This window comes from Protopterus annectens, chromosome 7.part0, assembly GCF_019279795.1.
Source record: "Protopterus annectens isolate FY-2018-M chromosome 7.part0, PAN1.0, whole genome shotgun sequence".
In the NCBI taxonomy this organism is placed as follows: Eukaryota; Metazoa; Chordata; order Ceratodontiformes; family Protopteridae; genus Protopterus; species Protopterus annectens.
In genome coordinates, this window is record NC_056739.1 from 841,913,183 (window position 1) to 841,928,228 (window position 15,046).

The 15,046-nt window shown below is 38.4% G+C and overlaps 1 protein-coding gene across 1 annotated transcript in view; it reads right to left on the reverse strand.

Moving 5' to 3' along the window:
• Positions 1-15,046, reverse strand: part of IL17RC (interleukin 17 receptor C) — a 564,676-nt gene that overhangs the window by 155,304 nt on the left and 394,326 nt on the right. Inside the window, exon 12 of the mRNA XM_044077385.1 lies at positions 6,212-6,262. Within this exon, the coding sequence (XP_043933320.1) occupies positions 6,212-6,262 (51 nt within the window). The remainder of the gene's footprint in view (positions 1-6,211; positions 6,263-15,046) is intronic.

The following is a 15,046-nucleotide window of genomic DNA, read 5'->3' on the forward strand; positions in this document are numbered from 1 at the left end:
AAACAAGAACAGTGAAATATTAGTGTAAACTTTGTACATATATACAGCAATGAGTAAGTATAAACAAGCAAACTTACTGCATACTTAGTAAAAACATAATAAACAGCAGAAGAAAATATAACTCATTGGAATAGGTTATATAGAACTATTGCATGCAATATACTGAAATAGTAATACTTATTCTTAAAAGTATTTAACATGACACTATATAAGAGAACACTTGTTAGCAGAGGAGACACTCATATTAGAACTAGCCTTAGAGTACATACTGATGTAGTCATTGTGGTGTTGTAGAAATCCAACCTAGTAAAGGTATTACTCACAACAGCATTTTTGTCAGGATACATACTGTGAATAGACTTTTGTGGTATTGAAAATATCAAGCCTAGCATAAAATCAGCAGTATCAGTCTTGGGAAAGGACACTAAGTTCGATGCAGAAAAAGGGAGAGGGTATGAGAATATAGATGAAAAGTACTTTAAGTTAAGTGATTAACCTGGGGAGTCACAGGAGCATAACCAGCAGCTTTATTTAACAACAAATGATCCTTTGTTCCGTATGACTTTCTTTTATTACCCTTTTGCTCTACTACATTGATTTTCTTTTAAATGACTTTAAACTCTGTCAGCATCAATTCTAGTATATAGTTTATATGTCATCAGAAGGCAAGTTATTGGTCTATAGTTTTTAGGGTAGCTTGCATGTTTGCTCTTAAGAAGGAGCATTGTTTTTTACTGTTGTTAACCAGGCTGGTGTCTGTTTGGGGTGCGCATATAAACAGTTCTTACTCATGGCTAAATCTTCATGTAAGATGTTAATACGTTTAGCCAAAAGTTAGGAACTGCATCTAGGCCTGGGGTTTTCCAGTTAGGAACTTTTATTAACTTTGTTTCAATCTTTCTGGCCATTACTTCCTCCCATTTCATATTGTGTACATTTGAATTTATTCTTTCCTTTACTTCTTCCATCCATTTAGCATCTTTATGTTTCATAGGATCTTTATAGATATTTCTCCAAAATGTAGCTATTTCTTCTTTTATTTTTGGTGGTGTTTCAATTCCTTTTTCCTTGTTTCCCCAATTATCTATAAAACTTTTTTGGGTCATCAATAAATTGTTTATTTTGTACCTTTCGTTTATATTTTTCTACATATCTTCTAAGTTTTTTGCCTGTGATGATATGTTTAGTTTATTATTTGTGATACTGCATGATAGATCCTGATCTGTTCTGATACTGCACATTGCTTTTATTGTGTTAATCTTTCTGTGTATTTTTGTAGATCTGTTCCCTCTACTAAAGTCTTCTAACAGTAACACTTCTTATCTTAACTGCTTTATAGTTTTCTCTATTTTGTACTTCCATGGTGGCATTTGATTTCTCCCCTTCCTTTCCCCTACTACCCTGTGTTTTTTCTGGTAAGACTTTATCTGTTTTTATTTTACCTGCACAGTAATATATCCTATTTACTTTTGTTATAGCACATGAGTCTCTACGAACTGTCCTAATTACGGCCCTCATTTGTTTTATCAAACTTCTAACTTTTTGGGTTTTATTTATTTTCTGTAATCTATTTCTTTCATTGATCTTAATATGTCCGTCCATCTGTATTCAATCAATAAACTCTTCTCTTGAAACATTTTCTGCTAAACTGAGGGCACATTCTTTGTTTTCCAGGCCTGTGGGCATTCTATAGAAAGTTCCAGTGCATATTCCTGTGCCACATTCTCTTCACTGTCATCCTGTGTCATCCATTGCTCTTTCCTGTGGGAACTCACTGGCCTATCACTCCAAAACATTGACTACATCAGAGTTGCCACAATTTCCTGTTCTTTCCCTTCCTATGCAACTCCAACTGAATGTTTGAACTGGTTTCCTAAGGAAGGCTTCAAAGTATCTTCATTTGGCAACTGATCAGATGTTTCCATCTCCACTGGTGTCTCCTTAATTTGGCGATCCATTGCTCTATCCTGCTGTGATGTTATCAGAGTTAGATTTTCTACATTAAATCCTTCACTTCACAGGTAATCCAGACACTCAATTTCTATTTCTTTAACTTCTCCATTACTAATACTCTCTTCTACTTTTCCTCTTTGTTTTCTTCATCATTGGATGATGTGAGTCATCAGATGACCTAAAAGTGACTTTGTATACAAAATCCATTCACGACCTATTCTCTAATGTGAGATCACCTGAATGTGTACTAGTGTTGGTGATAGGTAGCATTCAGAACTGGGATTTCTAAGCTTACCTTCAAGGTTGTGTGTTGCACACTTGGGGTCATATGTAATAGCTTTCTAGTGTAGGCTAAATCCAATTAGTAATTGGTTTAAAGTATTTTCACCCTAAGACTTTATATGTGTTTGCTATACCTTGCTAAGTTATGCATTTGCCACAAGTTTAGACTCAACCTTCCTAATATATACTCAGAATGTACGGTAACTACTCATAGCTGACGCTACATTCTGTTATTTGGAAAAAGGCAAACCAGTTAAGCACCAGAATGGCATGTGAGCCAACCTTAAGAAATGTCTTGCACCCCCTGCTTATGTTAAGGTTGGGTCCCACACTAGGCAGTTCTGCCTGTACTGACTAACAAATGACAGCAACAAAACATAACATTTGCTTCTGCCTGCTGCCTGTACTCTTAAGATGTCCCTAACTTCCTGTAAAAAAAAAAAAAAAAAAGAATAACAGGATGTTCGCCTGCATAATCTGTATGTATGTCATTACTCATTACTTAGTGACTTCAAGCTTCAGTGGTTTGGCTGAAAGCCACATATTCTATGCAGAAAATACCAAAATATGAAGGAAAAAAATATGAAGCAAAAATCTGGAAGTTGTGTGAAAATCTACACACTTGAGAGACATAGAGGTAGTGTAAATGTAATGGAGTGCATTGACAGCACTTGCTAAGTGTTTTACGGCTTTGAAAGCTGGGAAAACACTTAGCTATTTTTTCCTCTTAAATTAGTAGCACATAGAGCAGATAAAGCTCCATGCACTACAAAAAATTATTTCCGTCTCATCGATTGTAACCCCTTATTAGATGTTCTTGACATGGTTGCCAAGATACCTCTTGAACTTTGCTCTTGAGGTGAATTTTTTGGCATCCATGTCTCCTATACAGAATAAGCAGGTTATGGTCAGTGAACCAATCATAACCTCTATATTACACATTTATATTAGGATCCTTTAGAACAAGTTATAGACTATGACTTCTATAATCTAAGCTGTTTTTAATTAACAAACCCTTCCATACCTCTGAACTGTACAGATTTTCTCATAATGTCCAGCTTTTTGCCTCATATTTTTGGCCCATTTTTCATAAAATTGTGGTTTTGTGTTAAATTATTGGCAGTTCATTAAAGATCGAAGAAGATGATTCTAAGTAGCACGGACAGTTTTTGAAAAAGTCTGTTTCCACATATCACTAGGTCAAGGGATGGTCTGTTAAAGAGAATGCTAGAGGGAATTGTAGGCTCTTGGCCAACAAAAGGGTGTGGAACAGGAGGAGAGGGAGAGGGCAAGAAAAGGTTCACCAGTTATAACGGTGTTAGTGCCTGAGAACTATATTGAGCTGCATTTATCTCAAAACAGATATGCAGTAACCCATTTATTATTTTTTGTGCTTTTATCATTTTTGTTGCAAATGCTCAGACTAAAAAATATATATACATGCCTTACTCCTTTCAGAAAGAAGTTAAGCAGTTAACATTCATATCAGATTCATGCATTCATATCTGAAACAGATGGTTGTCTCTCACTCTCTGTTTCTTAGTCCTCTAAGAGCACTTAGTATTTTCTGTGCTACAGATTATGCATTCCCATCCTGTGCAGTATTGCAGTAACCTTACTGTTTGCTGAGGGCCAGTTCAATGACACTCTTAATGAATGGATTAATTATTGTGAATTTCAGAGAGGAACAAGAAGGTGAGTGGAGTGTTTTTCCTCACTTTTTCCATTGTATCCTAGTTTGTACAATCTCTGCTTAAAATCTAAGATCAAAATATATCTTTATGTATACATGTATATACAGTATTTGCTGTTTTGTGACCTGTCAAGGTTTTAGACATTCTGGGATCAATTAATTAGATATCAAGTGAATTAATCTGTGTAGATATCCACTGCAGATTATTCAAATACTGATGGGAGGGCTTAGTTCCTTTGTCATTTCAGTCAGCTAGGGCCTTAGACCTGAAAGTATAGTCCACCAACCAAAATGTGGTAACTTCTGTCACACCAAGAAAAGGTTAAAAAAAATCTGACACAGAACCAAAAATAATGGCATACACTAAAATCCTTCCTTCTCCTTCTCTATTGCAGGTACAGTGTTTCCAGGTTTTAGGTGATTGTAGTTCAACACTCCGATATATGCTATAGCCTAACCCGTGGGATTCACAAATGCTAATAATCTAAGTTTTAATACCATAATCTAGGCTGCAAAAGGAAATTACATTAGTGTTTTTTTAAGTATAATCAGGCCCAAACAGGTTTTATATAATGTTATAGACTGACATTTGATACAATCTCTAGCTAGACGCACACAGTTATTTATGAGACAATTTATCAGAAACCCAGCCATTTCCACCTTTAAGTATAATTAAAGGGTTAGTATGCACACACTGGGGGAGGTGAACTACTCTAAGAACTTTTTGTCACATATTCAGACCATGACTTCTATTTCCACATCATTTTAAGCAGAACACTTAGGCATGTACTACAAGAAGAGAACTGTCTATAACATCTGTGAAAATCAAACTTAGTACAATTATACTATAAATCATTGCACTGTCAGGTTGCCATGCTGTACATGGCAGCAGTGTGCTGTGGGTGACATGCTGTATATGGCAGCAGGGTACTGTGGGTGTCATGCTGTACATGGCAGTGTGCTGTGGGTGCCATGCTGTACATGGCAGCGGTGTGCTGTGGGTGCCATGCTGTACATGGCAGCGGTGTGCTGTGGGTGCCATGCTGTACATGGCGTTGGTGTGCTGTGGGTGCCATGCTGTACATGGCGGCAGTATGCTGTGGGTATCATGCTGTACATGGCATCAGTATGCTGTGGGTGACATGCTGTACATGGCAGCAGTATACTGTGGGAGACATGCTGTACATGGCAGCAGTATGCTGTGGGTGACATGCTGTACATGGCAGCACTATACTGTGGGTGACATGCTGTACATGGCAGCAGTGTGCTGTGAGAGACATGCTGTACATGGCAGCAGTGTGCTGTGGGTGACATGCTGTACATGGCAGCAGTATGCTGTGGGTGACATGCTGTACATGGCAGCACTATACTGTGGGTGACATGCTGTACATGGCAGCAGTGTGCTGTGAGAGACATGCTGTACATGGCAGCAGTGTGCTGTGGATGCCATGCTGTACATGGCAGCACTGTGCTGTGGGTGACATGCTGTACATGGCAGCACTGTGCTGTGGGTGACATGCTGTACATGGCAGCACTATACTGTGGGTGACATGCTGTACATGGCAGCAGTGTGCTGTGAGAGACATGCTGTACATGGCAGCAGTGTGCTGTGGGTGACATGCTGTACATGGCAGCAGTATGCTGTGGGTGACATGCTGTACATGGCAGCACTATACTGTGGGTGACATGCTGTACATGGCAGCAGTGTGCTGTGAGAGACATGCTGTACATGGCAGCAGTGTGCTGTGGATGCCATGCTGTACATGGCAGCACTGTGCTGTGGGTGACATGCTGTACATGGCAGCACTGTGCTGTGGGTGACATGCTGTACATGGCAGCAGTGTGCTGTGGGTGACATGCTATACATAGCGGGAATATGCTGTGGGTGACATGATGTACATGACAGCAGTGTGCTGTGGGTGATATGCTGTACATGGCAGCAGTATGTTATGGGTGATATACTGTACATGGCAGCAGTATACTGTGGGTGACATGCTGTACATGGCAGCAGTGTGCTGTGGGTGACATGCTGTACATAGCGGGAGTATGCTGGGGTGACATGATATACATGGCAGCAGTGTGCTGTGGGTGACATGCTGTACATGGCAGCAGTGTCCTGAAATGCTGGGAGCACCCTGATTTTAAATATTACCAGATTGCATTTCTACACTTTTGACCTTGTGCAAACCAGTTACTGTCCTTGTATTTCCAGGGCAGTCTCGGACAAAGGGGAGGTGCTTAGTCATTCTATATGATTTAATAATAAATAAAATACCTTCTTACCTGAATGCACAGGTACTTGTGATTCCTTACACCCAAAAATTCATTTAGTTTCTGTAAAACAAAAGGACTTTTCACAAATAATACTTAGTACTAAAATGACAAACTCAGCAAATTCTTGGTTTCAAAAGTCACCCTACACATGTATAATAGCAGAATACATAATGATAAAAATTGAAACTGTAAATATGTACAATATGAAGCACATTTTGGTTCAGTAACAGTGGGATAAAGATATTGACCAATTAGTCTAACCTTATAATTGTTTGTTTTTATAGATATTAGCCACCATATTATTCTGATACAATTATTTGTCTTATATGGTTAGTTTACATATATGTTTGTTTGTGTGTGTGTGTGTGTGTGTGTGTGTGCTTGTGTATATAGTTAGAATGCCTTTTTCAATTACATCACTCAATTTAAGTGGAATTAATGACAGATTAGCAGATATGCAATTCATCTGTTTTGCATGAATTCTTGCCTCCTCCTGACATTTTTATTTTTTAAAACAAAAATCTTTATTGATTTATCACTTATAACATAGGATATCATACACTGATATGAAAATAAACCATACTGACATATTTTCAGTCACAAACATTATACATTACATTTAAGTGTCTATACAGTTATTGTCAGTCGAACATTACATAGCTCATTCAATTCATACCTTCCTTTAAACCTCGTTCCTCCTCCAAAACATTATTCTTTATGTATTTTCCCACAATTGCCATTTTTTCTATGTAATTTACTCCTACTCTTTTCTAGAGATGCCACATTTAGTTCTTTTATCTCCATTACTATATTCACTACTTTTAATATGGTTGGTTTAGACTTTGATTTCCATTTTCTAATAATTGCTTTTCTGATAGCCAACAGAATTAAAGTCAGCAAAGCCTTTCTATGTCTAGGCAATTCAGACCCTGTACCATAATTTAAAAAAAAAAAAACATAATTTCCTTTATTACACTAAAGTTACACCAATTTGTTCACCCACTATTTCTGACAAAGTAGTCTACAATGAATTTTTAAAAGTCTGCCAGCTCATTACAGTCCCAAAAAATATGTCCCCAATTACCTCTTTCTTCCCAATCACAACTCCAACATTTGGTATCTACCTGAAGAAACATTCTTTGGAGTCTGCTTGGGGTATAAAATACCTATGCAATCACTTCCAAACAAAATCCTAAATCTTCTAGACTTTGTTGAGCCATACATATATCTTCCCATTGTTTCTTTCTGAATTGCTTATAAAATATTTCTCTCTCCCCAATCCTTTATAACCTCCTCTGACTGATTCCCATCATTATCATGTAATAAATAAGATCTAGATTTGACTAAAAACTATACCGGTGCTGGTCTTTCACATACAATCTCAGTATCCCTTTCTCCTTGCTTATACTCTGATATCAATCCTTGATATGGAAGGCAGTCTCTAGCCTGCAGTTTAAATGCATTTTTGGCCTATTTCCATTCTATTACCTTTGCCTCTCAAATTATTTGCTCCCAATACCTTGGTTTCTTTGAAAGTTTTCTAGAGCAAATTTTAGCCCCATTTTGCCTATTCTCTGTACCCCTAATTGCAGTCACCCCTATTGGCAGACTCTCCTTTCTTCATTTCCTTGTTTGCTTAGTTCTTAGAATACTTTCTGCTACTCCATGAATATAATATTTTACATGGCTGTTGTTATACTCCTAAGGATTTACATCCAAGGTCCCAGCCCCTCCTAATGTCTTGAGCTTCCCCCCCAATTTACCATCATCCCTTTCCACTTTGAATTACAGTTTTCTGTTTGTGCTATGTATAGGAACTTTAACTGTGTAAGCTCTGAAATATTCCTTCAAATCAGGTAATCCCAAACAACCTTATCATACTGGAAGTATCAACTTATCCCGCTTGATTCTTGCCCTCTTCCTCTAACAGATACCCTCCTTCAACTCTTTAATTGCTATCCAGAACTACTCCTCTAGCTGAAAAAAATATATGTATGTCTAATGTGTATAAAGGGACTAAAAACATTTTCACTGCTTCTATCTTGCTAGCCATATCCATAAAACAGAGCTTCCAGCTTCTCAGTTTTTGCATTATCTTTTGTTTATTCTCTTCCCATACATCCTTGGCTGCCATAACAGAATCTTTTTTAACCCATGCTCTTAAGTACTTCATTTTATCATGTCCTCCATAAACATGAGTATTGGAAAACAATTCATCTGAGGGTACATAGTTTACAGCAATTGCGTTTGTTTTATCTTCATTAATTTTGTATACCAAAAAGACTTGAAACTGTCTAGAATGTTCCACAACACTGAACTCTCCTTTTCTGGTATCACAAGGTACAAGATGATGATATCTGCAAATAAAGCCAACTTTTCTTAATTACCATACTGATTATATAATTGAATTTGAATCCCTTATTTTCTTTGCCCATGGTTCTAATTATAATGCAAATAAAGGGGAGTGGACACCCCCTGCTTGGTTCTTCTGTTCAAATAGAACTTATCAGAGAGAAACCCCCAAATTTAATTTTCACCCTATGCTCCCTCATATATCCTCTTAATTAACCTTATTAATGTGTTAGAGAATGCAAATGCTTCCATTGCCCTACTCAGAAAATCCTAGCTCACTCTGTTAAATGCATTCTCTGCATCAAAGCCCACCAGCAACAGTGGCATTTTCTTTCATTCTGCTTTCTTCTGGATCACCATTGTTCTATTAATGTTATTAAATGTTTGCCTTCCCTCCACAAAACCACACTGATCCACATCTATTAATTTTGGCAATGACTTTGCCATTTTTTTTAGCTATTATAGACATAAACACTTTATAATCATGGTTTAGAATTGTAATGGGCCTATATGAAGCTGGATCTGATGGGTCTTTACCATCTTTAGGTATTATAGCCACCAGAAATTTCTTCCAGGATGCTGGTACCTCTCCTCCTTTTTAAAATGCTGTTAAACACAACCTTCCAGATCTTTATCACTTTCTCACCTTTTCTCCAAACTTTCACAGAAATGCCATCTATTTCTGGAGACTGGTCATACATTACCATTTTTAACTCATCTCCTCCTATCCCAAGTGTCATTAATTGAGCCTCATCTACCTCTAACGTTGGCATATTTAATTTCTCCATAAGTATTTCCATTTGTATTTTTTCTTGATTTCCACATTTCTTGACTTTATATAGATTTTCATAAAATTTCTGATATATTTATAATACTTCTACAAGCTCTCTGGTTATTTTCCTTGTTATAGACTCTCTAAGTTTGGCAACAACCCCTCTACTTTCTGTTGCCTGAGCTGTTGTGCTAAAAGCTTTTTTGCTCTGGAATTATAGGATCATAGGAAGCTATTGGCTATTGGCCCTGAGGCCCTTACATGACTAGCCAAGAATTTAGCCCATGTTCCAACAAGTCAGCACCCTATGTCACTGTTCAGCAGGGACACAGGTGGAATCCCAGGGGTGTATTTTCTGTTCTCCATCCAGTTATCCAGGTTGTGCTTAAAAAGGCTTAATGAGGTACTCTGCTTTATGTGGAGAGATAGTCTATTCCACAAAAGGGGGAGTCTCTGGGACACAAATCTGTCCCGCCAAGTCCTTTTGATGTCACAGACAAGCTGAGGTCATGTGTGCGGGTTACTCGAGTGGAGCTTAACTTGTGGATATGCAGCAGTCCCATCAGGGCGGGGTCTGAGATTGCTTTGTATGCCAGACAGAGGTCACCTCTGAGGAGTCTGTAGGAGATTGAGTAGAGGGACAGGACTTTTAGCCTATCTGTGTAGGGTAGATGTTTGAGGCCCTGGATTCTCTGGGTGAGGAACCTCTGTGGTGGTCTATCCAGCTGCTGCATGTGCTTTGTGAGGCACATGCCGAAAGGGGCATTGTACTCAATAATGGGTTTTATAAGGGAAGAATACATGGATGTTATGACCACCTTGTCCCTGGATGAGATACCCTTACTAATGAGGTGGGCCATGTAGAAAGCCTTCTGTACAATGGTGGCAATATGGTGGTCAAAAATCAGTTTGCTATCAACCTAAGTGCCCAAGTCCCTCATGAGTAATTGCATGCTTAGGACCTTATTATTAATGTGATCATTTGTGGGGCGGTCACTCTCCCTGAAAGGGATGATAATGATGCATTTTTTGGCATTCAGTTTGACGTCATGTTTCTGGCACCAGTCATTTGTTTGGGTGAGACCCTCTTAGAGGATGTCCACGTCACTAGGGGAATTGATGACAGACCCAGCTTGTAGTCATCTGCAAACCTGGTCAGCCATAGCCCACAAACTTCGGCCTGCACCTTCGAAAAGTATATCCCAAACAGCAGAGGCCCCAAGACTGATGCCTGGGGTACACTGCTTGTTACAGGTCTACTACTTCAGGTGGCTTCCCCTATTTTGACTAGGTGGGTTCTATCAGTGAGCCAGTTTGCTACTCATCTGGTACCATATGGATTGATGCCTAGTTGAGAGAGTTTATCTATTATACATGAGTGGGGAATAGTATCAAAGGCTTTGTTCAGGTCAAGGTAGGCAGTGTGCACCATCTTCCCCTCGTCTATGGCCTTGGTGACTGTCTCAAAAAACTTGTCCAAATTTAACAGGCATGACCTCCCCTTGACAAAACCAAACTGTGTGGGATCAAGTGTCTGGAGGTTGCCAATGTCCTTGTTAATGAGGTCCATGATAATCTGCTCCATGGCCTTGCAGATCAGGCTAGTTAGGCTGATGGGTCTATAATTTCCTGGATCGGTGGATGCTCCACCTTTGTGCAAGGGGATGACAGTAGCTGTCCTCCACTCAGCTGGGATGGAGCCAGTACTCAAGCTTTGGTTGAATAGGGTGCCTAATGGTGCTGCAAGTTCCTGCCTGAGTTCATGTAGGATGCAGCCTGGGATGTTATCGGGTCCCATGGAGGCTGTATTTTTTTGTCTTAGAGAGGGCAGTGATGACTTGCTCCCTAGAGATAAGAGGAGGGGAGAAGGTACTGGGGATGTCCTGTTTTACTGATGGGGAGGACACAGGAGCAAAATTTTCACTGAACCTGTCTGCCAGCAGGTTGGCTATATCTACAGCATTTGTGTATGTGGTGTCCTTGACCACCAGTTCTGTGCAGATCTAGGTGCTTCCCTGGAGATTGCAGACATATGTGAAGAAGGCCTTATGATTGTCTTTAGTAGATGTGGCCAGTTTGGACTCAAAGTTGGCTTTGGAGGATTTCACTAGTGCTCTTATTTGCTTGTTCAGGCTAAGGAGAGATTGCTTCCAATTAGGCACTTGCTCCTTCTTGGTCCTGGACAGCAATTTTTTTCCTTTTCTTATAGAGTTTATTTATTGGAGATGTCCACCAGACAGGTTTTCTCTTCCTTGAGGAGGATGATTTCATCCTGTCTGGTATTCCTGATTCCATGAAGCTATATAAATGCTCATATAGTATGTTGGTGTAGGTTTGGACATATGTGCCAGTCCCTATTGATGGACGGGGGGGGGGGGGCTGTGAAGCTATTTATACCTTCCTTCAGGATGTTGTAATCAGCTTTGGAGAAATTGTTTTGTTTGACCCTAGCTTGGGGGGGGGGGGGGTAAGGTGAGATGGTGACTTCAAAAGTGACTGGGTGACTTTAACTATCCAACCACAGATTGGAAGAAATACTCATGCCAAAACACAAATGCTCTGAGATTCCTTGATTTTGTCAATGCAAATGTCTTGGACCAGTTGGTTGACACCCTCACAAGAGGTAAAAATATCTTGGACTTGGTATTAACCAACATGAGTAGCCACTGCAGCATCCATATAGTGTCATAATCCCTGGTAAGAGCCAACATTTGCATTGATAAAATCAAGGAATCTCTGGGCATTTGTGTTTTGGCATGAGTATTTCTTCTGGTCTATGGTTGGATAGTTAAAGTCGCCCAGGATTAGAGTAAAGGGTTGAACCATGATAGATTTGGAAAGGTCCAGATAGATGGAGTGGGCATCTTTAGTCAAAGTTGGAGGCCTATAGCTAGCTATGATTTGAATAGGGGTCTTGTCAATTGTTAACTGCACCTGGAGTGTTTCCTGTGCAACATACTGTTTGACCAGCCAAGTGGTGTATATGTCTTTTATATATATATTGCAACTCCACCTCCTTTTGTTTTGTTGCCCACGGTTTGGGGTCTTAATGAATGATAGGATGAGAAACCTGGTATGGCTGGGGTGCTCTCTGCAGCTTTGAACCAGGTTTCTGTGACTGCACAAATGTCAGCTTCTTCCAAGGTTAAGAATGCTTGCAATGAGTGCAGTTTCATGTTTAGACTCCTAGCATTTAGCAGCATGACCTATAATTTATATTTTGATGAAATTTTCATGTTGGTAGTTTTGACCTCATGGCATTGCCTAAAAATGCACTATGGGGAAGGCAAGAGCCTTATTATTAAAAAAATAGTTACTTAACAACCTTATTATTAACAAAATAGTTACTTAGCGGCAATATTTCAAAATTGTGCATATTATCCAGGTAGTCCCTTATTTTCTCTTTAGCACTCTGCAGTTGTGCCTCTGCTTGTTCTGTGAGATTCCCCTCATTAGGCAATACTTTAACCTTTTCCAGTCCCTCTAAATAGTTTTTGTTAATTCTTAACCATATCTCTTTTTCTTTTATTTCTATTCTATTTTACCCCACTCCCTAGATATAATTTCTGAAGAAATTTTTACCTTTCTTAATAACTCTTGAATAATTTCTACTACCCATTCCTTAAAACCCTCTCTGTTTAGATGGGGAAGGAACAGTGTCTCATTTTTATTTCATTACCTGCATTTTTATTTTAGTTATTGGTGAGTGATCTGAAATAGTTACTGTATGCATATCAAAACTTTCAATTAAATGCACATGTGCCAATAAAATATAATTTCTGTCCTGCCTAGCTCAGTTTTTGTACCTTGGGGAATAATGATGTAAATTCTCTCCGAGCTCCTACTACTGAATTCACATTTTCCAAAACAACTACTTTTATAAATTTCAAAAATCTACCTTCCTTTGTCATATTTTCCCTTCTAGCCCTCCCCCGATACACCCTTACTGTTGCAAATTAAATGTAGTCCCCATGTAATTAATATTCCCTACTGAAAGCAGAGTACTTCTCCCAGATAAATGTATGCCAGTGTAATCCCCCCTCCCTTGCCAGTAGCCTATTACTACCCTAAATTTACTATTATTATCTTTTCCTCCCCTCTTCTACCACTACTGGAGCTCCTATAGCAATTAATACAAGTACTCCTCTTTTTCTATATCCTAGATAATCCACTGAATAACCATCCTGAAATTCTTTCTTTATCAAATCCACACACTCACTTGTTTCCATATGTCTATCCTGTAGCATAGCTATTTGTACACTGCATTTCTTAATATAGTTCACTACTTTCTATTTTGTATATACCTGTGAGAGACCATTCATGTTCAAAAATATTATGGAAAGTGTTGCCATTAAGATAAGTAGTAGTAACTCCCACCTGTTATGTATAACAGTTTTTTAAATGTCTAGTTTCAGCTTTTGTGTTACATGCATTCACTAATGTTTGGCAGGGTGATCTTTTATACAGTTGTTTCTTGTCACATGCATTTGAACCTTTGTCAGATTTTAGAAGACTTTTGTTTTAATGAAAACCCTCAAAAACACACACACACCCATAACACTCCCATAACCTATTAATATAAATACATTCAGCTATGTACATCTTCAGGTAATAAGGTCTAACCCTCCTAATAGGAACAACCTCCCCAGATTGACAGCTACACTCACAGGCTTTAACTGACCTATAATTAAGGTTATCCATGCTAAGTCCCATGGTAAAATCTATGGTTCTACTTTCACTAAGTGCTGTCTATTTTTGTCTTGTCTTTATTCCTTCCCCAGATGTAGAAAACATCTTGAATGCTTTCAGAAAACATTATCTTTTAGCCACTGAAAGAAAAAATATTCTGCTCGTATTGCCCTCTTATCAGCATGTCTCCATAGAAACATGAGAACCAGATACACAGTTGCCTTAAACTGCAAGCATGAATTCATAAGAACCAGGTTCTTATGTTTTTTTTCTATTTGCTTCTATTTGGCATTTGAAGGAGGTTAAACTGCAAGCTTCTAATTTTGCACTGTGAATATTTATTTGCTAAAGGAAAACTTTTCATTATAGTCAGTGTTCACTTATTTACTTGCTTCCACTTAAAACTCATTTTTAGATCAAGCCAGATTTCTTAATCTAGTCATCTCCCTATGGAAGAAAAAAGAAAAAGCATATCAGTTTTACTTGTCACGATCTGTATACTGTTACACTCCATCTCACACCTCAACAACCCAATATTACAGCTTATATCTTTAACATGCTTTTGTCCAGGCTTTTTTCTCTTTTTACATTGCATTGCCTACCTTTCTTAAAACTAAACAAGAAGAAAGAAGGAAAAAAGAAGAAAAAATGGGGGCACCAATTAACTTTAGTATCCCCATAGCACAAAACAAAACAAACAAAAAAACCCTGAAAATGATTTACTATGCAACATGCAGTATATGTCATGTTTTATTAAAATACTGTTAAGAACAAAAATTGTTTTACTTACAGTTACCCCTGTTAAGAACAAAAATTGTTTTACTTACAGTTACTTATTTTCCTTCACTTCCCATACCCTTAATGTTCTTCCAAACATTAAGGAGAGGGGTTTGACATAATGGTTAAGGTGTTTACCTCACATACACAAAGTTCAAGGTTTGAGTCTCACAGAAATTGACTAGGCTTAAAATGAACCATAAAGGCAGTAAGCCTAGTACTTATCTATAGAATACAGAACATTAGAGTCCCCT